Source organism: Echeneis naucrates, chromosome 4 (genome assembly GCF_900963305.1).
Source record: "Echeneis naucrates chromosome 4, fEcheNa1.1, whole genome shotgun sequence".
Taxonomy (NCBI): Eukaryota; Metazoa; Chordata; class Actinopteri; order Carangiformes; family Echeneidae; genus Echeneis; species Echeneis naucrates.
Genome location: NC_042514.1, coordinates 1,395,239 through 1,420,595, shown reverse-complemented (window position 1 = coordinate 1,420,595; position 25,357 = coordinate 1,395,239). Strand labels below are relative to the sequence as shown.

The 25,357-nt window shown below is 40.6% G+C and overlaps 2 protein-coding genes across 6 annotated transcripts; both read right to left on the bottom strand.

Moving 5' to 3' along the window:
- Positions 1 to 13,381: 13,381 nt before the first annotated feature.
- On the bottom strand, positions 13,382 to 20,545 carry mfsd8l1 (major facilitator superfamily domain containing 8-like 1). 4 transcript variants are annotated; one of them, XM_029500424.1, is made up of 12 exons: positions 20,236 to 20,545; positions 19,106 to 19,291; positions 18,944 to 19,006; positions 18,622 to 18,741; positions 18,286 to 18,365; positions 17,846 to 18,203; positions 17,456 to 17,529; positions 17,107 to 17,320; positions 16,437 to 16,559; positions 16,142 to 16,272; positions 14,649 to 14,755; positions 13,382 to 14,522 (listed from the first exon to the last, which is right to left on the bottom strand). In XM_029500424.1, the coding sequence occupies exons 1-11, from the start codon at positions 20,309 to 20,311 to the stop codon at positions 14,681 to 14,683; spliced, it is 1,500 nt and encodes a 499-aa protein (XP_029356284.1). In that variant the 5' UTR covers positions 20,312 to 20,545; the 3' UTR covers positions 13,382 to 14,522; positions 14,649 to 14,680. The 4 variants fall into 4 exon arrangements, with proteins under 4 accessions (XP_029356284.1, XP_029356285.1, XP_029356286.1 ...); XM_029500425.1 differs by having other exon boundaries at positions 13,382 to 14,519; XM_029500426.1 differs by having other exon boundaries at positions 14,662 to 14,755.
- Positions 20,546 to 22,481: 1,936 nt separating this feature from the next.
- Positions 22,482 to 25,330, bottom strand: polr2h (RNA polymerase II, I and III subunit H). 2 transcript variants are annotated; one of them, XM_029500248.1, is made up of 6 exons: positions 25,000 to 25,330; positions 24,215 to 24,299; positions 23,971 to 24,054; positions 23,513 to 23,606; positions 23,314 to 23,397; positions 22,482 to 22,873 (listed from the first exon to the last, which is right to left on the bottom strand). In XM_029500248.1, exons 2-6 carry the CDS (start codon positions 24,285 to 24,287, stop codon positions 22,756 to 22,758), a joined length of 453 nt encoding a protein of 150 aa, XP_029356108.1. In that variant the 5' UTR covers positions 24,288 to 24,299; positions 25,000 to 25,330; the 3' UTR covers positions 22,482 to 22,755. The 2 variants fall into 2 exon arrangements, with proteins under 2 accessions (XP_029356108.1, XP_029356107.1); XM_029500247.1 differs by having other exon boundaries at positions 22,483 to 22,873; positions 24,215 to 24,306; positions 25,000 to 25,326.
- Positions 25,331 to 25,357: the final 27 nt, after the last annotated feature.

The following is a 25,357-nucleotide window of genomic DNA, read 5'->3' as shown; positions in this document are numbered from 1 at the left end:
GGGACGTCCCCCTGGGGAGGGACGGCATGTTAGGTGAGCGAAAATGATTTTTGTTTTCTTTGTCATCTGTTGTTGGCATTGCGATCACCTGCTGCCCGCCCCCCCCTCCACCTCCCCTCCCCTCCCCAGTCTTCCCACTCAGGTCCCTGCGTTAAAGTCGAAACAGACTGGGCTGACTTCCCAAAACATATTCAGAGGTGAAGGCCGATCATAAAATTCCTCCTTCAAAGACCCCCCAGTTAGCACTGACAAGAACAAGAAGGTCTGCGTCTTATGTTTGTGTTTTTCACATGAGTGGGGGGCGGGGGGGCATGAATGCAGAAAATATGGGGGGCAGACCAGTCAGTTGTTTCGGTCACACTGCAGACGTCTCAGCTGTCCTGCTTCTTCGCTATCAAGGTACTAACAAACTGTGAAAGGTGTCAATATGTAAGTCGTCTGATCAGAGTTTGGCTCGCACATGAAAGCCGTCGTACGTGCGTGTGCTCGGAGCTCGTTTGGCCCGCGAAGCGCTGTGCGTGATGGCGGGGGAATCTGATGGTGGGCCAAACGGCTCGACACACTCGGGTTCCCAGCTACCCGCTCTCTCTCCCCTCGTGCAGATGTGAGCAATTCTTTGGCTCCGGCCAGCGCCGCAAGATCCAAACCTGCGAATCTGATACCAATTAGTGGCGGCCTAATCATGTGCCTCCCAGTCCTGGCTTTTGTTAGGAAACGAAATAAAGTGATGGAGAAAAGAAAGGGAGAGAGCCAAAAAAGTGGGGGGGGGGGTGTGGGGGGGGGGGGGGGGGGGGTGGCACCGGATTGTTTGGAGAAGCGATCTGGCAGCTAGAGCTTTAAATAGTCTTAATTTAATCTCAGAGCAAAATGTTTGCTGGATTTCATCTGCAGCACTCAAGACCAAGTCACCAAACCTGAAACGTGGGACGTTCAACACTTCCTGCCCAGCTGGCCACATGTTAGCTTGATTACCGGCACCCAAACGAAAACTAACAGACGGATGCAAACACAAACACAAACACAGTCGCTCACTCCAATACAGATGCATCATTGTCATTTTTCTCCTTCCCACAGGTGGAGCGTTGGCATTTAACCAGTCAGCAGAGCTTCGCCGGGCTCCCAGCAGATTGGAAGTTCATCGGAGGGTCATATCTCTCTCTCTCGCTCTCTGTTCCTTCATTACTTTGACCTTAACGGCAGCGCGTGCACCCCCCCAGGAGAAAAAAAACAGCGATACACTGCCCCCTATTGGAGCACGTCTGCCACACAGCAGAAAGCCTGCAGATCTGTCAGCTAATTTGAAGCGATAACCTCCCGGTGAACTTTGAACGAGTCACTCAGGGTTCACGCTGTCTGAGTAAACAGCTAAGCTTCTTTTTTATTCTCTCATAATCAAGATTAAAACGCGCTGCTGTTTGTTCGTTTGCTGCTGTTTTTTGTGGGTTTTTTAACGCACACAGCTCTGTCTCCGTTCATTCCACGCATTTCTGCCAACAATAGTTTCACTCAATTTTCTGATTCATAATGAATAAAAATATTAGTGGTGATTAATGATAAATGTCACTTAGATTGAGATAGACAGATTACATGGTCCCCTTAAAATATATAAAGTATATAAAATATTTAGGCAACGAAAATTCCTCCTCAGGTCTTAATATATAACTAATCTGTATTTCATTTGTGGGTTAAGTGGATCATTTATGGTGAACATCATTTTAAAGCTGCTTCAGAGATGTTATCACCAAAATATCTAAACAAACCTTATTACTAATATATATCATATATTAGTGATGATGGCTCATATTAACATATCATATTATATATATATATATATATATATATATATAATATGAGCCATCATATGATCATTTAAATATATATTTGTTAAATTACAAACGACACACATTTCTACTTAAAGTCATGTTTTAATTCATTCTATCTTAAAGAGCATCTTCTCGTTCCAAACCCTTTAAGGCAGCTTTAATTACTAAGTCTGCATATCAGGTTTAGAATTATGGCTCATAAGTTTTTAAATCCAACAGCCCTATAATATAACAAAATGTAATATAGTATAATGCGTTTTATACAACATCAAAAATCTCCTAAATTTAAAACTTTTCACAAACAGTCAAAAAATATAAATTTTACACCAAAAGTGCCTTATTTTGGAACAGCTCTTGTTATACATTATTTATTAATATTGCAAATCTTGTGAAAAAATAATTTTTAATTTAATTCACATTGGCTTAATAACACATCTGATATTAAATTATATTTCTCTGAGTTTTTTTCCTGATTTTTATGTGAAGTCACTTGTTGCTTTCTGCTGGTTAATAAAGCACATTGATTTTCACTCCTATGAAATGTCCATCAGCTAAATTAGCTGCACTTCAATTGCCCGCTCATAATGGACTTTATTGTGTCGTCGCTCTTTGTCGTGCATATTTAATATAATTTGAACATATTTTAGAGGTTTAATCACGACAAAGTTGCACAATAACAAAACTTTTTTTAGTTAATTCATTAAGTATACAAGTGTCAACTTCATTTATGGGACAGACTCTGCTCAGTAATTTGATGTTCCTCTTTCTTTCTGCCTTTAATTTGTCACTGTTGAATTTACTGGAAACAAATGAGAAGTTTCAGAAAAAGAAAAAACTACAACAAAATGCAAAAACTAACAAGCAAACAAAAGAATGTTGATGTTTACTGACCGAACAAACTATCCAGGACATTTGTGTCGTGCGTGAGCTGACCTGGAAAACAAAAATTAAAGTTTGATTATTGAATTAACCAGAACGTATGATGCTTTTTGTTTTGTTTAGGCTTTTTTTTTTTGTGGTGGTTTGGTCGACGCAGCCTTCCATCATTATTTCTGCTCTGTGGCGCAGCAGAAAACAGCCGGGCCCGTTTGTCATTGTTTATTATTGTTTTGCCACTCCTGACATATACACATGACTGGCAGCAATATGGATGTGATGAAGGGGGACGGGAAGGCGGGTTGAGGGGGGGTTGGGTTGGGAAGACGCTCGCTATGAGCAAAGACGTATGATGTGCTGGAAGGACACGCAGTTACTCAGGGAGGGAGAGAATAAATGGGCCATTGCCTCGCGGTGGTCTCCCCGGCAGAATGTTCACATAACAACTGGTCTGCTTTCGTGGACGCTCTTAACTTAATGAGGCCCAATCCTTTGTTTAGTCCACAGTGAATTCACAGATAGGATTGTTTTTAAATAGCCCCCCCACCCACCCTCCCTCCATGTTCCAGCACCCTGTCGGCCCTCCGCCTGAGCTGCTGTATCAAGCCCTGCCAGGCCGCCTTCCACGTCTGAACGACAGAGACGTGATACATCAGTGTCAGAGTTGTCATCTATTCTGGGAGTCGCAGCCTGTTAGAGACGATCTCGACAAAGAGTTGTGCCATAACTGTCCCCCTCAGCCATCCTTGTACATATTCAGGAGAAGACACGGAGACGACACGCCGAACGTGTCGTAAAACCTCGACTCTCCAGGTCGCCTGCGATGTCACACGTGAAGAGCAGTTTGTAGGTTGTTATGTCGGTTTTGTGGGCCGGAACAAGTCGAGAGACGGAACGCAGAATGCCCAGAATGTCAAAGGTCAGGAAAAGGTTAGGGCAGCCCTGCTGACTCTGACTGAGGAAGTCCTGTCCCGCCCTTCGACTGGCAGCCCGGGGCGGAAACCCTTCACCTTCTGGCTCCAAGACGCAGTTTTCAAAACTTGGCAGTGATCAGGTCCTACATAATGTGACAGATCTAAAAATGTACAGTTACGCTGAATGAGGATGCAACATCAGAGGAAAGAACAAAAGGCCACATGTAAAACACAGCACTGAATTATGAGCTTTAGTTTGTATGTATATCCAAACTCTAGACTATTATTCGACCAAAGAAACCATAGAAAAATGGTTAATGGAAGAAAAGAGCTCAACTTTTTGATATAATCCTAATTTGTGTCTTTAAGTGAATCATTTTGTAATAAAATGAATATAAAATGGATTTGATTTATTGCAGTAAAGGTTTAAACTGTAGCCACAAACGGAACCTGCTGTGAAAAAATTATTTCATTTAGTTTTTAACAGATTTTTTCAAATACTGGAAATAATAAAACACAATAGATTGAATAACCTGTTTGCCTCAATGAGTTATATTAAACCAGAACAATAAATTGTATGTTATGTTCAATTTACTTGGATATTTGATTTTATAGTTTAATATTAGTATTATTGATCTTATTTCACTTTAAACTGATAATATTGCTAAACAGTCAAAATTATCAGCAGAAGATTGTAAATAAATGTCCAGTGGGTAAATTCATCTGGAACACAGTTACAGCTAAAATGCTCCAAATTAAAAGTACTCATGTCAGAAAATAATATAATCATCAGGTAAATTTAAATTGTATATTGTTATTATTAAAACATTTGGTTTGCTATCAAATCTTTCACTGCAGGTTTAAAGTCCATCATCTTCAGCACACTTTCAGTTTTAAAGGATTTTTCTGTGGCTCCTATAGAAGAAAAGAGACAACCTAAAAAAAAACATTTCTGTCAGGAGTAACTCAGTCTGACCTCGGGGACTGATAACCAAAGCAGCTCCCGAGGACATAAAAAGTCATTTCAACTAAGGATTTTAAAGATATAAGAGCCCCTATAATCTGCATACAGACCCAGAAGGAACCAGTAAATGTCTGCATACAAAGTAAGGACGGGAAGATTAAAGAGAACCACGAGGGAAAGTTTTACAGACTGTGATAAACAGAGTTGGCTCAACATGTGTAAAACCGAGACGTGATGCAAGAAAACCAAGATCAGAACAAAGATAAAGGACAATTAGCCACGGAGCCTGAAACTAGGACACAAATAAAGACAAATTTGTCGAAGGAAAACCAGGTTCAACTGAGTTTGAGACACACAGTTATGAGCCGTAATACAGATATCATGAGCATCAACAGCTGCTTGCTTACAACACAAAGCCTGGCTGAGAGGAGAAGCAACAAGACGGGTGGAGCAAGCCGGTGCAGCCTGCAGCAGAAGAAATAGAAACCAAATTGGACAGAAAGACACTCAGGAGACAGCTGGAGACAGAGAATGTGTTGTTTTTACAAAATCAGATGGACTTTACTTTGCCTGTGAACCCACAAACTCAGTTTGTGTTTCCAATGAATATCCAAAAGTAAATTTACAATATTTACAAAAGTGGTCAAGAGGCAACAGCGTAGCACGTCTACTCCGGGAGGAAATGGATTTTTGTTTCAGGAGCAGGAATCAGGAATATGAATCATTTAAAAAGAGTGCTAAGCTAACGGCGCAGTGCAGTTAAGACATATTTGTTTTATTTTGAAAAGTTCCTGTTTCTACAATCAAACACTTTCACGAACTGGAAAACATCAAATATACGCACGGACGCAACCCTCCATTAATTGACTTTATTTTTGGACAGACTGATGAATAATTTTCCCTGTAGAATGCAGTTTAAATATAAAGGAGAAATCAGTTCATTTAGACAAACTGCAGGAATTTAGATGAATTAAAAAGGCAGACTGAAGTCAAGTTATTTATAACAGACAGTTTTCAGAATAAGTGCTGGTGTAAGTGAAGAGTTTTTACTTCTCTGCGTTTGACTGTAACAAATGCAGACATATATTTTTAACATTGAATCCACAGTTAACTGAGCTATTGAAGCACGGCGTTTCAGGTTTTAGGAAAACGTTGAAGGCTGGAAGAGCTGGACGAGGGAGGGCAGACAGCGCGGAGACACGACGCATGAATCCCAGATAACTTCACAAACAGTGTGCGTTAGAGCAGCAGTGTTGTGACAATCTGCAAAATAAACAAGAGCGAACCCTCAGATCAACAAGCCAGAGGAGGCTGACTCAGTCTTCAGTCTGTTGTAATCCGTCTTTGTTTGTGCCTAAAACCATCATGCTGCATTTTCAGAGACAAAAACATTAGAAACCACGAAAAAGATAAAGGGGGGGGTGAACTGGATGGATTATTAAGTACAGGAACGTTAGTTTCCCGTTGTTTTGTTGGAAAGTTTAGCTGGGGGTGATTGTTAGGCCACAGCGGGGGAAAGTGGTGGGGGAGGGGGGGGCGCAGTTATGTGGAGTAATTGTGTGTCATTTGTTTCGGGCTGATTGCACCACATGAGCGTAACACTCAGACACTTGTCTTTAATTTCAGGAGACGCTAATTGGCTCGGCAGTCCATTTTGCACGTGAGGCCTGTCGGGCGATCGCGCTTCGTCATCACGGAGAAGAAGGGAGTGCTGCTGTAGAAAGGTCAGGAGTTCAGAGTTGGAGATTTTCACCTGCTTGGCTTGGCACGCAAACTTCCTCAGGAGCAGTAACACTCTCCTGCCCTCCCCCCACACTCGGGTCTGTCTCCCTCTGCCTCCCCCTAATTGGATTTAATGAGCGATTTAACAACACAGCATCGGCCCATCAAATCAAACTGCTACTGTCCGCCACACTTAATCCTGGGTCACCGCTCTGTAATGCCATCAAGACTCAGCCCCCCCCAAACAACGCGAGCGATGCTTTCATAAGTTTGTTGTGGAGTCGGGGGCTCGATCACATCTTCAGGTTGAAATCAACTTTGGGTTGCTGCTGAACTTTTCAAAAATCTAAATCACTTTCTCAGAATGTGATTGTTTTTATTTCAGTCTAAAAGATGTTTCTTCAGGCTTTTCAGTGGCCAAACAATCTAAATTAAAGTACATTTTTATTTAAAAAAAAAAAAAAAGAATATTGTTTTCTTATTGAATATTTAATGTTTCATTAATGTTGTAAAGCAGCTAGTCGATCATAACTTATCACTTAAAGGATCATGAGAAACTGAAGTGGCTTTTTTTTTTTTTTTTTTGCAGGTTCTGCTATTTGGAAATTGCACTTGGCCATTTTGTCATTTTCTATGATTTTTGGAATATTTTTCCAGCTCTGCAACTAATTCTTTGCCTTGAGTTGACTCCAGACTTTTCCCAACCAATCTCCACGTTAAACTGCATTAGCTGAATCAAATAAAAACACAACAGAAGAGATTTTTTTTTTCTTTTGTATGGGAAAACATTTGCACAGGACAGTTTGTAACGAAAACTGTATTTAAGATAAGATCTTTATGTACTGATGTAAAAATTCTAATCGTCCTTCAAGCACAAATGGCTCTTTATAAACCAACTAAACTAATGCAAAGTTCAGAGTTTGCACTTTACGGCACCGACTATCAGACCACGAGGTCGTCCACGTTTCCATCTTCTCAGCTTTTCTGTGATTTTGCTCCAGTTTTAATGACTTCCAGTAGATTCAGTCTGCTGCTGCAGCTCGACCGTCACAAGGACACGTCGCCAAAGCTGCGATTTCCCTCCCCTCTCATTAAGACTTCTCACATCTATGACATTAAATCACAGCGGTCAGTTTGTGAAAAAAGGCTCAGCACTTGGCTGTTTGTGACGTTCCAGTGCTGCTTCTCACAGATTCCAAATGTAGGATTAATGTTTCTCGGTGGGATGATAAAAGATTTCAGAGCGAGAAAGCAGCCATGCATCAGGAGGAAGACAGAAGCCGCCTCCCCAAAGTTGAGGTTGAGTTGAGAGAGATTTGTCTTTGCAGATTGGCAAAGCTGTTTCTCAGTTTATAACACCAAAAGCAGCTTAATTATTAGGTCAAAGGAGAAAGGGCCAGGGGCTGAGGGGGGGTGGGGGGTCGTTACAGCGCTCACTGTATTATTCTATTCTAGCAGCCTAATCCATAACACCGTCACCTGCACCGCTCCCATCGCTCAGGACATCCAAATAATTCATTTATTTGAAGTGCAGAAATATTCACATTTTAACCAACACCGCTGCGTGTAAGATTCAAACTAACAGCTTTGAATTTAAACTCTCCACCGCTGAACATCTTCTGGGTTTGATCCACAAATCTAAATCCTGTTTCTCATAACTGTGCCACAGAAAACAAAAAAACAAAAAAAACAACAAACTTATTGAAGCCAATTAAATAAATCAAATAGACAGGCACAGATTATTCTTTTAATTTTATATTTTAGTTTTTAAATGTAGCTCCTGAAAAAGCAGCTGCATGTTCAAGTCCTTGAAGAATAAATCAGTTAATGTAATGTTTTATGGTATTTTTTTAGCACCCGCCTCCCAAATTGTTGTTGTTAAATCCAATTTTATTCATGACAGTTACTTCAGGGCTCTTTACATGTTGGGCAGGCCCAGACCAAACTCTTCATGGAACTTTTTAAAGTCCCTCCATGAGCAAACACTTGGCAACAGTGGAGGGAAAAACTTCCTCCACAAGTCTTCTGTAGTAGAGGGCCGTAAATAATTTGTCCCAATCAATTCAGTCTGAGTGGTGTTGGTAATCTCACTTCGTCTCTAAAGTGTAACGAACGGAGGAGGACGAGACTCTGCGTCTGCTGCCGAGGACCAGAAAACGTCCGTCATCTCTGGACGAGACGCACTCGACCCTGCAGCCACGTTCAGGAACAACAGATCGTGTGTTGAGCTCATCAAATCTCATAAATTTATTTCTTGCAAATCTATTCTCTGGAATAAAAATGACTACATTAGGTTGAAGCTGTGAGTGAAAAATAAATAAATAAGGAGAAAGATTTCTTCATCTGTTTGCTCAAGAACTGAGATTTTTTCTGTCAGGATGTAAAGTCACGCTGGCCGATATTCTATTTTGGGTATTTCTGCATTTTAAGATCATATTTGGAGGCGAAAGCTGAAACTCTGCCAGACAACATGTCTGAACACGGTTTTTCTGCCAGTTTGGTCAAACAGTATGTCAGGAAGGAAATATCAAAGCTGGCGTACAGTTTAACTTGACCTTTCAGACTGAGCCCACTGGCAGTCATGCATTTCTGGGTAAAGAAAAATCTGAGATTTTCAAATGCACCTCAGCAAGTAGGAACTATTTCAGGCCCGTCTGAGAGGAAAGATTCAAAGACACATTGCATCCAGAGCAAAGTACTGATTTAATAAGAAATGTGCTGCATAAGAGTTCATTTTGTTATCTGACAGGGAATTGCTAGCATCTAATTCGAATAAACTAATATTGAGAAAACGACAGACATCATATGAATTTCTTATTGCGGTTAAAGTCCAAGAAAAAGCAGACGTATCGGTTTGTTGGGGCTTGGAGACAAAGCATGACTGAAGTAAAACCAACAGTGTGTGTATTTCCATATGTTGTCATCTTTAAACTATGCTCCAGTTCATACCGCGCTGTGATGATAATCTCACTATAGCAGATATAAGGAAATCTTTAATGTCCTCCGAAGCTCGTTGGGCCGCAAACAGTCGCACTGATTTGTGTTTTAATGCAGGAGTCAGTATCTCAGCTGACGTCTCGCGTTCTCCACTCTAAGAGAGAAAAACCTATTTGTCTCCATCTGCCACTTCCTCGGTTACCATATTTGAGAGCCTTAATCTCTCTGCCATCGCAGAGATGGATCTCGTTTTATCCTCTTCTTGTTCCCATCTCTCTCTCTGTCTTTTTTTTTTTTTTATGTTTTTGCACCCTCCCCAAGTTTGGCCAATTCCCTCTCGGTTCAGCGGCGGGGCACTGGGTCACGGCACTGGCTTGATTTTCACACTGTTCCCTCCACCAAACGCCACATCAAGTTAATCAGGGTTAACAATTGCGGCGGTGCCTTGCTGAGCAGGGCTCCCGGCGGCTTAGCGTGGCCTGGCTCTGGTGATACAGATGGGCCGGTAATCTCTGTTCTGGGAGCAGAGGCGGGGACACATGAGGACGGAGGCTCATTGTGGACAGCTTGGTGGGAGCCGTTGGGGGATAGTTCTGGACGAGACATAATTAAGACTGCGAGGGCCGGACGAGGAAAAGTTTGAGAAGGAAACTGAAGGCGAAGAATGTTTGAGATATGCAGATTTCTCCCTGAAGCAGCTCTGCAGTAATGAAGGCTGAATAGATGATAAGACCTGCTTTTCTCAAGCATCTGTGAGATAGTTTTGTAAACTTTAACAGCATCGTGCAGTAATATAGTCAGGGCCTGAACTCCAAAGGATCCAATGACTCTATTGAAAGTGCAGTATTAATTATTATAAATATAATGATGAAAAATGCAGAATTAAAGGCCTTGGCATTGAAAATCGTTTAGATATTCTGTTGGGCTCACAAACAGGTGTGGAAGAAATAGCTTAATAGTGTAACGTGTTGAGAGGTGGAAAAAAATTATTTTGTATTTTTAGTTCACACTCAAAAGGATATTTGGTGCCATTAAACGGTCAGGTACTCAAACCAACTGCTGCTGTTCCACATATTTGAGAAGGAACACCCGCAGCCTTAATTCCCATATATCATATAATAAATATCACAGATGGGGCTTGGCAGGAAAAAACTACATTTACTAAATTAAAGTGTCTTTTTATGCTTCCAGAGAGGAGCTGTCTAAAAAACACATAACTGAGAGGGAAAAAAGTGCTGCAATGTCAAGTAGAAATTAGTATTCTGCTCACAGAGTTTGGAACTAATTAAACAGTTTGAAAAGGTGTAAAAAGTGACAGAAATATCCTTAATCCCTCATGTGCTGCTCTCATCTCATCGAGCACTCCGGTCAAGAATTGAGCCAAGTCAAAGGTCAAAAAGAGCATCAGAATTAAAAAATGCAGTCAGAGTGTGAGTGCTGTAAGATGAAAGAGGAAAACTTTGAGCTCCGGGGGAGGCTGAAGCGTGACCCATTTGGCAAAACACAACTCTGAAACAGCAGCTGGCTAACTCGCACAACACAGCCCAGGGAGCCGCGGCTATAGGCGACACACACTTAATTATTCATTCAGTCAGAAGAAGAAGCATTCGTTGATAGCACCAACGAAGAAGAAGAAGAAGAAGAGAGAAAATCCTCTGCATGTTACAGCCCTGGGTGACAGAAATGGAGTTCAATTTTCTGAAGGAAGTCCATTTCTTGCAGAAACCAGACAAAACTTTTGACCTTTTAAACTTTTTAAACTGGGCTGAAGTCTAACTTTGGCGCAGGAGTCATTTGGTGCTTAACTCTTCTTGTTGTGGCAAACTTTCCCCCCCGTACATCCCCCCTTTTGATTTTTTTTTTTTTTTACCCCCCCCCCCCCCACATCATACCACTACTCCAGCACTCTGCTTCTCCCATTTTTCCCCCCATAGCCGCTTCACTTTCGAGCTGTTGCACCTCTTAGCAGTGACACATGTATTATTAACTCCGGATCCATGCAGGGACACTCAGGGACTTTCACAGGTTTCTGTCCGTGCCACCATTTTGATTTGAGTGCGGTCGGAGCAGTTTTTTTTTTTTTTGTTTTTTTTTACACAAACATTAAGAATCTGTGACGCTTCTGCACAACTAAATATTTCAAACGCTCAGCAGCTCAGAACTTCAAGCTTGAGAGCACTTCTATCCTTTTATTACCCGTCTCAGCTCGCTTCATGAAAGTCTTATAATGATCAAGTTGGAGGTATTATTCCCGAAAAGCGTGCACGAGAAAAAGGAGCTATGTGGGAAAAGTGGTGGGTGACACAGCGCCACAGTTATGTTCGCACTCCCGGGCTTAAAATATATATGTTGGGCTAAGCTGTGATGTCCCATGAGCCCTTGTGTTGCAGCGCATCATCTGAATTCATCCCCGACATCCTCCCCAGTCCAGTTCCTCCGGGTCAGTCAGGGATCAGGATCAGGCCCCGAGAACGAGGTTGAAGAAAAAAAAAGAAAAATAACCCAAAACACCGAAGTCCCACTGAACTCTGACTGCCCTCTGAGTCGCCCACCCTCCCCGAAGAAAAACGTAGTTCACCAAGAGTTCACGTCCATTATCATCACCGAATTTGGCTGTGTATGCCTCGTAACCTATCTCTGCAAATGGCGGCGAGGAGGAGCGAGCTCGCCAAACTTAACCCGACAACTACTGTTGATACGACACATGACCCGCTCTGCACTGACCCCAATCTGAAGGGTCGCTGTTCGGTCAGGCCGCCGCTGCAGGCCAAGAGTGTGTGAGTGTGTGTGTGTGAGATGGGTTGGTGTGATGAACTGGGGGGAATATTAAACAAGAGCCTAAAATACCTCTGTTGCTGGCCCTGTGTCGTAATATTTCTGAGCCGCCTGTCACGAAATCAAAACAGGTTCAACTAGAGTTCACAGTCAAAGCCCCGCCCCCTCGCCATCACGTCACTGGAGCGACGGCGTGATGTCAGGAGTGAGAAATGGCATGAAGCGGTTGTGTTACAGTGACCTCCAGCGGGGCCATGTCCACTTGTTGTACATTTTAGCCTTGAGCTGAATTTTTTTCTGTATTCGCACACAAATCTAAATTTTCCAAATACTGAAATGTTTCTGGAACTTTATTCATGATGAAAACTAACAAAAAAAAATATACAAATAGTGTGACAGTGACTTTACTTTAATTTATATATTTTTTTATTCTAAAAAATATTATTTTATTTTGATAAATTGATATTGTTCCAGAGAGGAATTTCTTTAGTACAATAAGAGAAAATTGCTGTAAAAATATCAATAACACTAAAAATTTTGGACCTTTTTTTTTTTTTTTTTTTTCATTGCAAGCATGAAAAATGTTTTTGTCGCACAAGTTTCTTGTGTTTTTTTCTAAATAAACCTATTAATCTGCAACAGTCAAAAATTTAATTAAATAATCATTAGTAAACAGATTTATTTAGTAGAAACGTTGCTATTTAAATTTCATGCTAAAATGTAAATAAAAAAATTATTTATTTAATCATTAACATATAACATCTGAATACTAAAATTATTCCCAATATTTTCAACAACAGAATTGTACATTAAATGTAGGCTCTGACATTTACTGAATGATACTAATATTTAATACAAAGCTGCTTTAAATAATTAAATACTTAAAAATCCCTGAATAATTTTTGCAATAACATTTTTATACCAAATTGAAAATAAATTATTAACTGATATTGTTAAAAAGTTAATTTTATACACGTGTAGAAAGCACATTTAAGTGTGTATTTTATAAATGTTCCATTAAATCTATTGATAAATTAGATAATCATATTTTTATATATTTTTTAATTCCTAAGATGATGTCAGAAAAGCATATTCCCCTAAAAACTTAGAAAAAGTTAAATTAAATACTTTCCTGATAAACCGGGACTCAGGTCAGTGTGTAAATTTCCAAAGTGAAAGTCTTTCATAAAATACTGTAAATTATACTCTGTCTATATACATATAAATAATTATTATTATCGTTGTTGACAATCTCTTTTTTTACTGTGTTCCTAAATAAGAAAACACAAAAACAGTCAAGTGTGGTCAAACGTTTTCTTTTTGTATAGAGACAAAGGAAAAAAAAAAAAAAAAAAAAAAAAAAAACTTGTGTACATGTTAACCGCCCACAAAAGTTCTGAGAAGTAAGCACATAATAGAGAAATAAATATCAGTACATTACATATTTTTGGTGTCTGTGAATAAAAAAGACGTTTTGTGTGTTTCTGTGCTGCCACCTCAAACAATTACAATTTATTCTTCCCCAGATTGTTTGCTGTGAAAGTGCACACAAGGACTTTCTGACTTATCGCACATCAACACTACAGACTCAATATAAAAGGACATTGGACATTGGACCAAAGACAAAGAGCACCCACCTGTGTTGAAAATATGAACTACATCGACCTCAAAGAAAAATAAATCCAAGTTATTTTTCTCTGCTCTTTTCAAAGCAGGCAGTTTGTTTCATCATTTAAATCAACCTTTACATTGAGAAAATGTCAAATTGTAATAGCTAGCTTTCAAAGCCTCATGTTGCTATTAAGATATAGGTTTTTTATTTTATTTATTTGTTTCATTGTGGACTTTTTAAAGGAAGATTCAAATATTTGTAGTTTCACTTCAAAGATTTAGATATTGAGCCAAAGTGGAAAAATCCCCCAACGTGACCGTTTTCACAACTGAGACAGGAAGTTAAGTTTCCCTCAGAATTTTTACTAAAATTAAAACCCAGATGAATTTGATTGTTTTGTGTCGTTTCAGTGATTCTTTTAGAGATGAACTCAAAGTGCTCTAACATTTTTAAATCAACAAATACAGCCACAGAAATCATTCAGCTTTTATCTTCTTAGTGAAACCTTCTCGGTGTCAGAGGTAGATAGAATTATTGTTCATCAAGAAGCAGATTGATGTGATATTTGATTAAGATCAAAAACCTTCCGATGTATCTGCAGGTTTTTTGTGGGGGAGCTGAGAAATGTTCCAAAGTCCATTTTGCAGTGGAATAAGTATAAAGTCTGAACAGCTGATTGCACAAAGTAATAGGTCAACAAAATCCACAAGCACATTTCAGCAGTAATTCAACAGCTGCAGAAAAACGGTTTGGAGCCAAAGTGTGCACATGTGGTGCCCCAAAGATTTTTTTATATTTCCATGGGAAATATGCATATACACCAAACTGGTGCTTTCATCTGCCCGTGCACACAGAAGCTGAAAAGTCCAAACACTCAGGAGGATGTGAAGTGCGTGCTGCTGGTGTGTGTGGAGAGAAGAGGAGGAAAACGAAGGATTAGATAGAGCTGCTCCTTCCTGTCATTTTGAAACCAGCTCTGTCATGCTTTATTGTCTAATGCATTAATTAGATGTGCAAATAGCTACCTTCTATATTCACCTTTCCTGCTGGATTAACCTCAGCTGTCTGGGCTGTCAGCCTCCTCCACAGAAGCTGGTTCAACCAGACGGTCATAGGAGAAGGCCAGCATCATCTGCATGAACAAATGAAAAAGTAACATCGTCATCTGATGTGGTGGAGATAATGCATTTCCTGAAGGCTAAATTAATAAACAGCTGACGCACTTGTAATGGCGATAAAACAGAATAAGTAGTATAAGAGTCAGCTGAAAGGACACAGTTGACAGACTTGTAGTTACATTTTAGCATGAAAAGACAAAAGAAAGGTTTAAATAAGCAGATATGGTCATTTCTATTTGTTTTCTAAAATGCTGCTGATTCAATCAAAAATTTGAATCCTAAATGATTTTTTAAGGGCACAGAAAGACAAAGCTCCTGTGAAACCAAGTTTAAAAAAAAAAAAAAAAAAAAGACGTTATTTAATATTATTTAATACACTGCAGCACAAATTAGAAAAACAGAACGACACTAAGCTGCTAAGTAAATCCTGAAATCAGCAGTGAAATATTTAACCCCAAATATTTGCAGTGATATTCAGTTTTGGTCCAACAACATGCCCTTCCTCTGTGGAAATATTTGCTTGTTGTGTTGTTCCTCAGTTCATTATGAGCGTAATGAATGTTTGTTCCCGAGTCCAAAGGGAGCTGCAAGCTGAAAGATGTCAACTTGTACCTCTTATTCATAAGTTCTCTGTGGTTTGTTCATCTCCTATTGGTTTAATTAGATTCTCCAGGAATTTAGATGCACATTTACAGCAATTATTGGATCAGATATTAAGGCCTGCCACATGAGCAATGACAGCTACTTCCTTTGATATAGTGACAAAGGACAAATTAGAATCTGCTTGAGGGGAATTTAGGGAAGGTGATGGTTGAATGTTGAATTCAAATTTACATTACAGTTGTGATGAATCCACAATGTGTAAAAAAAAAAAAAAAAAAAAGCAAATCATTTTAAATCATTTTAATGTTTTTCTTTAGTGTTGGTTTTTTTTAAGACTGATTATTGGTGATATTACAATACTCTATTGTGTCTGTAGCTTTTTTCTTTTTTATATTCCTCGTTGAGGAATAAAAACTTTACTCTATTTAAGTTCATCCATTAGGGTTAAAGACAGAACTTTGTTTACATAAAATATTCTCTGGTTCTCTCTAACCCTTCTGAAAGACATTAAGAAATATAAAATCGATAAAAGAAAACAATCCTGAATCGAACTGAATGTGTATTTGACACCCAGTTTTGTAATATGGGAATAAATATGACAGATTCAATTATATATAAAGGAAATTCACGACAGCCTTGCGTTTTTATAATTATATAAATTATATAAACTGTCACTCCCCCCTCCCACTCCCCAAACAGTGAAAATTAAAATCATCGCAGCTTCGGGTCGTTTTCTTTCAGGCTTTCCATTTTTATTTTTCATCTCACTGTCTCAGTCTCATTTTTCTGTCACTCACCGTCAGCAGTGCCAGCAGAGCCATCATCACCCCCAACATGATGTACATGTTCTCCGTCAGCCCTCCAGCCCACAGAGGGCCCAGGATGGTGGCCAGACCCCCAACTGAGCGACGCACCCCCTGACTGAATCCTGAAATACCACAACACACCAAACAAACACAAAACCTCGTTTAGATTGTCAGATCGATGATGTGAACACACATACAAACAAAACTCCAATATGAGCTTCCTCGAAGCAAAAACCAAAACTTAATATGCAATATGTCTTTATGTCCACTAGATGGAGTTTCCAACCTTGTGTTTTCTCAGACGTGACTTTGGAGAAGAGGGAAACTTGGGCCACAGCTACAAAGGGCAGACCCAAAACCTGCAGAAACACCCCGATGATGAACTCAGTCAGCTGCCAAGGAAACCCACCTGCAGGAGTTACAGTTAGAAAGTTTGACACATGCGTGACACAATTACGACATCCTGAGGAAACTACACAATCTGCCATAACATCAGGACCGCATGCTTTTAATATGAGAGGCTCCTTTCCTCTACACCTCTGGAGCTGAGCTGTGGGATCTGGACCAAGGCATTAGCAGCAGATCCTTTAAGTCCTGGCAGCCTTCGTGGATGTGGACCTGTTGGTCCAGCTCATCCCACAGATGCTGGATTAGTAGTTAACTGGTTTTTGTTCCTCAGAGCTCCTGAAAGTTGATGCAGTGAGACGGGGATGGTGAACCTGCTGTTTCCATGAAGACCTGGATTTGGTCTGATTCAGTGCTACGTGTCAAAGTAACCACAGTAATCCACATGAAGAAAGGACTGAAGGCTTCCCAGCAGGACTTTCTCCAAAGCCTTACACTTTCTCCACCCGCTTGTCTTCTTCCCATAATGCATCCTGCTGCCCTGCCCTAGTTGTAATGCAAAGAACAAGCACAACAATAACAACACAACTTAAGATGTGGTATTTCCTCACCTTGTGGTTTGGCGAGGAAGATGAGGCACCAGACTCCAGAGATGTTGCAGATGGTCAAACCGACGGCCAGGACCACACGCTCAGCAACATGCTGGCTCAGCCAACGCACAAAGAGGAAGCCGGCGATCACCTCCGAGCCGCAGAGACAGTACATCACGCTGTTCTCCAGCTCGCCGTAGCCAAAGTACTTCTGCGTCAGTGGAGTCACCATCGTCTGAGGAGGGAATGATGCACAGTCCGCTAAAGTCTGACTCAGATTCTCAAATTTTATTCTTGTTCAGAAACATATTTTCACAAGGAATCGGCGTCTTAAAGGTTGAAGAGCTCTGTTTGAGCTCCTTCATTTCACCTCCAGTGCTGTCTGATTGAAGAGGGTGATAAACTGAGCGGCCAGCAGCACAACCACCTCCTCTCTCAGGAACTCTACAGCCACAAAGAGGAAAACAGAGGAAAGAGTTGGAGATCAATCATCGGGACAGAGCAGAGAGAAACTTCTGCTGCTATAAACCACTCAACTAGCGCAAATCTTTAGTCTGCTAATGAATTTTACACCGTACAGATCTATGTGGCAACCTTGGGGAAATACAGCCAGAAAACCCAAAACTGCTAGAACAGCTAGGAATTTATAAAAATGGCCAGAAAAGAAAGTTAATTACAGCCGTGGTGGTTTTTAGGGAAGGAGCTAAAGCTCATAAACAGCTGCTTTGGGCCGAGGAGAAGCTAATTAACTGACCCTTACCTCGGGATATGCTGAAATTCTTAAAGGGGCCGGAGGACTCGTGAGTTTCTGATGGCGGTGGGGACGGAGGCGGAGAGAGATGTGTCAACATGGCGTTGGAGGTAGCAGTAACGTCGTCTCTTGAAGGGCTGGAAGTCACCACCGAGCCGTAGGACCCCGCCAGCTCTTGGGACCTCATTAACGGCCTTCCCTCATCGTTGTCCTCGTCCTCCTCCTCCATCAGCCCTCGCTCCTTCTCCTCTTCCTCACTCTTGTTTGTCAAGCCATCCTGTTTCTTCCTCCTCACCAGAGGTGGAAGGTCCCAGTACATGAAGAGCACCACCAGCTGAAGGAGAATCCACAGCAGGCACATGAACAACTGCAAAGGGGGGGAGGGAGTGTGTCAGTTGGTGGGGAAACAAGATGTCAGAAAAGGTTAAATTACCTTTTTCAACTCTTACCCCGGGGGCGGTATGCTTATTGACCACAAAGGGACCCAGCTGGAAATCACACAGCCTCAGGAAGATGTTAAATGCCGGACCTGAGTGCACCACAACGTCAAAAGATTCATTTTAACTATATATCAAAGCTGAAAATGAATTATTCTGTATGTTTTGGGTCAGACTTGAAAGAAACTACAATCAAAAAGGTTATTTGTTTGAGTCATTATGTCGAATGAACATTTATCATACAAAAAGGTATCAGGAGTAATCTCTCATCAATTCATCCCATTTAAAAATCAAATAATCAGCAGGCGGCCTCTGATATTTGGCATCAGAGGGCCGGGTTGAACTGACCAATCAGGAGGCCGACTTGTCGACATGCCATGACGGCAGCGAACACTGTGGCTCGGCTCTCTGGAGCGGTGCTTCTGGTCAGTAAGCCAAAGATAGATGAGCCTGCACCCGTGCCAATGCCTGAAGGGGAAACAGATTCCATTAGGAAATATCTGCACTGAAACCTGGAGCTCAGCATCCCGCAAGGACAGGACACGCATCATCATCATGCGTCTGGTCAGATGACAGCGCCGTTGTTTGGTATGACAGATGTAATCTGCGGGATTCCAATTGGCTAAATGGATTATCAGCCTCAGGAACACTTCACACCCTTCGGACTCACCTGCTACCAACCTGCTGGACAGTAAGAGCCACTTGGAGAAGCCCATGAAGTACATGAAGTTACCTGGAGGACAAAAAAAAAGGTCACACACACGTGGCATTAAAATGGACCTGGTGCAGACGCTCTGAGGGAGACGTCAGTGGAGGCCGAGAGCCGACTCACCAACTATCTCAAACATGTTGGCAAACAAGATGATCTTCTTGGTGGTTCTGGTTCTGTCAGACAAGTGGCCGAAGAGCGGTCCGGACAGGAGGCCACTCAGGCTGAACGCTGATAGGGCCATACCCAGGAAGTAAGGAGGAGCATCCAGAGTCTGCAAGTACCTCCATATTGTAGGCAATATCACAGCTGGGGAGACACAAGTGGCAGGAAATAAGTCTCAGGTATATCTAAGACAAAAAGAAATACATTAAACATTACAGCCTGTAGCTGCTGATTAACTGTTAAGAAAAAACTTCACTGCAATTTAAAATAAACACTTTCTTCCTCAGTCATGATTAACTGTTTACCTACAATGAAAGGTTTGCACATATGTTCAATCATTAATACTTTAGTGCTCGTTTCCAGTTAAGCTTTGGCTGCTCTGTGTGCTTCCAGTCTTATTATCCCAAAGACAAACACAATAACCCAATAACATCCAAGTTCGAGTTCTGGGACACACAAAGACACACAATAAAAACACATTCTCATCAAATTCCAGGGAGAAACCAACAAGTGTTCATTTGTACCACATTGCATCACCCTGACTGAGAGACTTCCTTCTTTGTTTGGACCAGAAGGAGAAGGAGAACATGAACTCCCCGCACACAGTGAAACACAACAGCACAGAACGAAATCTGTCTAGACCGCAGAGACGGTGGAGAGGTGATGAGAATAAATCCAGGAGGAGGTGGAGGTGTGAGGTTCATGTAAACTGTAAATCAAATCTAAACCTCGTCCTTGTACAAGCAAATGCGGAAAGTGGTCTGATATAAAAAAAATAGCCAAACTGCTAAATGAAGTGACTGAAACATGATTAGGATTTTTCAGCCAGGTATAAAGAAGGTGGTTTAATCTTTAGAGCTCGGATCAGGTGAGAGGAGCGAGTTAAAAATAAAAAGAGAGAGGAAGCTTTTAAACAGCCAGACCAACAAGCAAAAGGACAAATGTTTTTGTCAGGTTGGCTGACCTGTGTGTGAAGAGTGACTCACTTCTGGATCTACTTCTAAATTAAAGCTCCAATACAACGATAAATACTTTTTCTGCACATGAACCCCAAATGAAACTCCGGTGTTGGTGGAGGAAGGTCTCACCGTACTCCACACCGCTCAGGAGGAAAATGAGTCCGATGGTGAAGAAGGTGAGCCTCCTCTTCCGTCTGTCATCCATAATGTGTGTCAGCTCCAGCCGTTTTCCTGGAAGACTGGATTCCCTCAATCTCCTCCAGGACTCATCTCTAATCCTGAGCGCCGTGTTTCCAATTAGAGCGCAGAGAGGACAGAGGACAGAGGACAGACCGGGACAGGTCCGGGACAGGGACACATGTTGCTGTGTCCGTCCCAGCAGAGACAGGCTGAGGACTCCCAGGAAGGCCGATTACTCAGCTGTCACCTCTGCAGAAATCACTCACACACACACACACACACTCCTGCTCTCTTTAACTCCACCCACATCCACTGCGTCACTTCCGGTGAATCCAACCCGGAAATAAGCCGGTTTAGACCATTTTTCTTAGACGTCGTATTGTTACTATAAACTGGAGCTCTCTGTCACAAGAACAATCTTATTTTATTTAATTTTATCTGATTTTCTCAGCAGATGGAATGAGTGGAAGCATGCACTTTGTCATATGTTTCGATTTTCTGCAGCAACAACAAATAAAAAGAACACCTACAGGAATATTAGTTAAAGGGCAGCTGGAAAACTTCAGCTTCCCTCTCCCCTCAGGTCTAGGAGGAAAGTCCTGCGGTGACAAAAGGAGAGCATGTTTCATTGTCCTTCTGCTGCTCCTTCATAGAGACTTCAAGATCTGCAGATTCTTTTCAGTCACTCTCAATCATTGCATTCCCCCGAGGAATGGCATCATATGAGAGGAGGCCCCGCTCCCAAGATGTCTAACAAGCATTTTGTCCACAGGTACACCAAGCTCTTGATCTCACTGGTAAGTTGCTTTGGATAAAAGTATCTGTCAAATAAATAAATGTGACTGTAATGTAACATAATGTGCTATAAACCTGTTCTACCGTGACACAGCTAATGTGCTGACTCTCACTTTGTGTTATCAGAGGAGCTGCCACCACTCCTGAAATGTTTGACCGTTCACGATGTGATCATGAGAACAAAAAGCCCAGAGAGTCTATGATTCATCAGGCTCAAATATAAATTTATGGAGCTTTTAAGTGTTTAGAAATACAATTAGTTGCAGTCTGTCACGGGATCTGGGACTAAATTAATGCTGCAACGTACCACCAAGGCCAGCGGGCGCTTATCTGTGAACAGCACTTCTTCTTAAAACAGCCACACCAACTCTCAGATTCTTCGAGAATCACGTCATCTGCTGGCTTATTGAATTTACTGGCACACTTTCACATGGTGTATTTTATAATTACCATTTTGTGTTTTTAGATTGATCATTGGAAATTGTGGCCACAAAAACAAAAACACAAGGCCAACAATAATAGATGGTTTAGGGTCCATGTTGCCCTCCTTGCCTTTCTCAGCTCTTTCCTCCTTCAGGTGTTTGATCTGCCTGCAGAATTGCACTCCTTCCCTTCAACTGGGTGATAATAAGCAGATGCACGTGTGTCCCTTATAAAATGCCCCACTGAGAGCTTTCTCTAACTTAGTAGACCTCCTAGAACTTTCTTAAACACATACCAGGAGACTGTGAGTCAGTGAGCCTGTCCTGTGACACCCATTATCTCTGACACTGAGGGGCCTGTGTTGCACACAAATACTGCCTCTTTGCTTTTAATTCAATTTTCTGTCTCCTGAGAGAGCACATTTTAGTTTGTTGCAATACGAGCAAATACAGAACTGTCACCTATGGCATCCCGGATAATGATGCCCCATCTGTGAGCCGGGAGCAAATTTATTTTCCAAAAATATTTGCCTCAAGGATCAAGACATTTCCAAATTCAAATATTTTCAGCAATGAAAAGCTATTTGGTCTGAAGATCTTTATGAATGCAATGAGTAAAAGAATATTTAATTGAATAAAGATTCAGCTTAGAATAATTATTTCAAAGTAGCTTTTGACTGGAAGCAGCGCCTTGATTGTTACCGTTACTCTGGACAGACCGTCCACAGTGAAAACTTCTAATTTGAAATGTAAATAAGGGGCCATTTTCTGCCCTGTGAGCGTCCCTGATTGGAAATTACCCACAACACCAAAAACTGTGAATAAATAAAATAAAACCACATTTAAATGTAATAAAGTTCCCTGAAGCAGGCCCTGAGGAATAGAAAGAAAACGAACAGATAAATATGCCAAGACAAATAATGATGCATGTATGATCCAAAGAGACTGAACAGGGACGTCCAAGAATCCTTTTATATAAAAGAAATCTTTATTTACAGTTTTTCTGCAGATGAATGTTGTATCTTTTAAGCATCACAGTCTTTAGTCTGCAGTCCATCTCCACTGAGGAAGATTTCATTACTAATAGCATAAAAAAACTAAATATATTTTCTTAAGCCTCCGTGACTTCTGTTAAGATGTTCTTGTAGAAGGTAACACACTCCAGACTTGGGCACATAAATGTTTTGGGTGTGCTGCTAAGTATTCAAACATTAAGGTGGACTGAGGCAGTGGAAGAACCAGGGGTTGGGCTTTAGAAGGCCAGTTTCTTCATGAGGAGGTAGACCCTGGAGTCCACCTCAAAGCCGTGAAGGTTGTTGGCATCTCCCTGCAGCCTCATGAGGAGGCCACCATAAGACACATAGGCAGATCTGGAAGAAGGAGAAGGCTCATTATAATAACAATATATAGACACATTCTTCCGCTTTGCAATAACAGTAAGAAAAACAATACAAACTAACTATAGTGCCCCCCTAAGGCAATATCAAATCTGACCTCAGTGGTTTTTATTCATATTTATTTCAAAATGGAAGCTGTAAGAGCTGTTTGGCTTTTTAGATTTATGTTTTTGCTGAATAGGTCCTATAATTATATGTTTCTGTTGTAAAGTGTTGTTACACATTTTCATAATGTAGAAGGTAATAAATCTAGAAATCAACTTCTGGTTTACATACTTCACAGATGTTACAGCTGAAACTAATCACACATGCTAAATCAACTGTCTGTCCCAGCTAATTGTTAGTTAAATGTTATTGCACTGATGGTACTCTTGGCTTAGTCACTGTATTGACACATGTATGGCATCACTCACAGCCGCGTGGCCGCTTCTGTTGAAGTCTCGTCACCTTCGATTTTGTAAACCTTCCCATACATCACATAATCAAACTGATCTGCTCTGAAAATGTAAACAAAATGAGTTGAAACCAGCCAAAAGGAAAAAAAAATAATAAATCATACGGCATATATTGTTAACATTACATCTGTCAACATATAGAGAGAAAATGTTTCACCTGGACGGCCGGTCGTCCTGAGGATTATACTCTCCATCGTCTGGTGTTCCATCTTCATACAACGTGCTGGCAATAACCAGTCTGAACTTGTCCCCTATATGAAAAGAAGTATAAGAACAACACAAGGTTTATCATGTCATTGAAAAGTTTTGAAGGAGGGTTATATAGTCTTAGTTACAATCACTCACATCTACAGTTCAATATGTTTTATTGGTTGGAAGCTGATGGGATTATTACAGGGCTCAGTAAAATGTATATCACAGTTGCCAACTGTTGTGGGAGCCAGCGAGTTTACTCAAAAGATTTCTATTTTTATTATTAGATAAAATATGAAAAATATATAAATTAGAAGAGGCCACATCTTCTGGTTATAATATATACACGCTATTATAGACTCAACTAAACCAACCATTTAATAACTAGAAGCTAAACATTGGACAAAAATGTAACTTTCTTACCAAGATCAACAGGATAGATTTGTATGTTCACATCCAAGATGAGATCCATCTTGAAAGATTCACTTTCACAATGTAGACGAGACACTGCAAAAAATGAGGATTTATTTTCCCCGTTTATTTTTCCCCTATATTTCTAGCAATAGGAATTTCTAATAAATTAGAAAGACACTATTACAATCCAAAAAGATACAACTGGGATGTACACTTTTTTTCTCCATTTGCTGAATAAATTCATTTCACAAACCTCTGTCAAACTTCTTGCCATCTGGATCAATGTCTTTTACATCAAAGATGTCCTCAAAGAGAATTCCAGCCATCTTTGTTCTGGTCTATAAACTTGTAAAGAGGAAAAATGTTACATATGGTAGAAAAGCGTTTCACAATAACGGCAATTTATTGGCTATTATACAAACAACGTGATGAGTCTGTCACAAAGTTCCGTCAAGTCAAGATTAATATAAAACCTGTTATCACAGTAAAAACTACACGTGTACGTTTTTAACCAATCTATTGTTGTACAATTACTTAAGGACAGAGCAGAAACATGTATAAATAAGCAAAGCCTTTACATGCCATGTTTGAAGCATTTCGCTTGTTGAACCTGCCAAGAATGAGACCAAATGTCCAAATGACCTCAAACATTAAGTTGATTCTGTGGATTACTGATTGGTTATTGTGCATATAAATCTCTGCTTTGATTACAAACACTTTGCCAAAGTTCATCTGTAGCAAAATAACCGCTAATGAATTGTTTTATTAAAGCAATGTGTAAAAAAAAATCGTCAAAGTCTTTCTTCAAAACAACGGCTGTAAGACGGAGGATGAGGAACACGAACCAGAATAAACTTAATAAACTTTATGGTTAATAAAATAAACTTAGTCGACATTAAACCGAGAAGTCTGCCTCTTGGAATAATCAGAGTGAAGTGAAATGGTCTTGTTTCCTCCAGATCTCTGCGGTCAAACTGTTTACTCCAAGTCCTCCGGCTAGCTGTTAGCTTTAGCACGTTGTTACACACACAAACTTACCGGAAATAAAGTGATGCTCTTATTTCACTCTGTGGACACTCTGAGGTCGCAGTCCAGTTCGTTGCCGTTGCAGTGTGCTAAAAGTCCAATTTGGAGAAAACTTCATTCATTTCTCTGTCAAACTCAACTGAAGCGCGCAGGAACAATGTGCGCCAACTTTGACCTTTGACACGAAGACTGCTTCCGGTTCAAAATATAACATCCTCCCAGATTCTAAATGCTATAAAAAAAATTAATAAACTATGTAAAAATAAATAAATAAAATATGTAAGTATCGCTATTGAAGAAAGCTGGAATGATCTTTTTCAACGAGACACGTTAGTGTAATTTACATTTTGACACGAAGGTAAGTTCGCTC

What these genes read in the sequence shown, in the direction of transcription:
- mfsd8l1 (XM_029500424.1), bottom strand. Translation starts at nt 20,311, where the DNA reads ATGGATGACAGACGGAAGAGGAGGCTCACCTTCTTCACCATCGGACTC. An exon ending in CCTGAGCGGTGTGGAGTACG is followed by an intron (nt 19,292 to 20,235) that starts GTGAGACCTTCC and finishes GTGTCTCCCCAG; the next exon opens with CTGTGATATTGCCTACAATA. An exon ending in CTCTGCTGGCACTGCTGACG is followed by an intron (nt 14,756 to 16,141) that starts GTGAGTGACAGA and finishes TTGTTCATGCAG; the next exon opens with ATGATGCTGGCCTTCTCCTA.
- polr2h (XM_029500248.1), bottom strand. Translation starts at nt 24,287, where the DNA reads ATGGCTGGAATTCTCTTTGAGGACATCTTTGATGTAAAAGACATTGAT. An exon ending in TGGCAAGAAGTTTGACAGAG is followed by an intron (nt 24,055 to 24,214) that starts GTTTGTGAAATG and finishes CATTTTTTGCAG; the next exon opens with TGTCTCGTCTACATTGTGAA. An exon ending in AATCTATCCTGTTGATCTTG is followed by an intron (nt 23,607 to 23,970) that starts GTAAGAAAGTTA and finishes CTTTTCATATAG; the next exon opens with GGGACAAGTTCAGACTGGTT.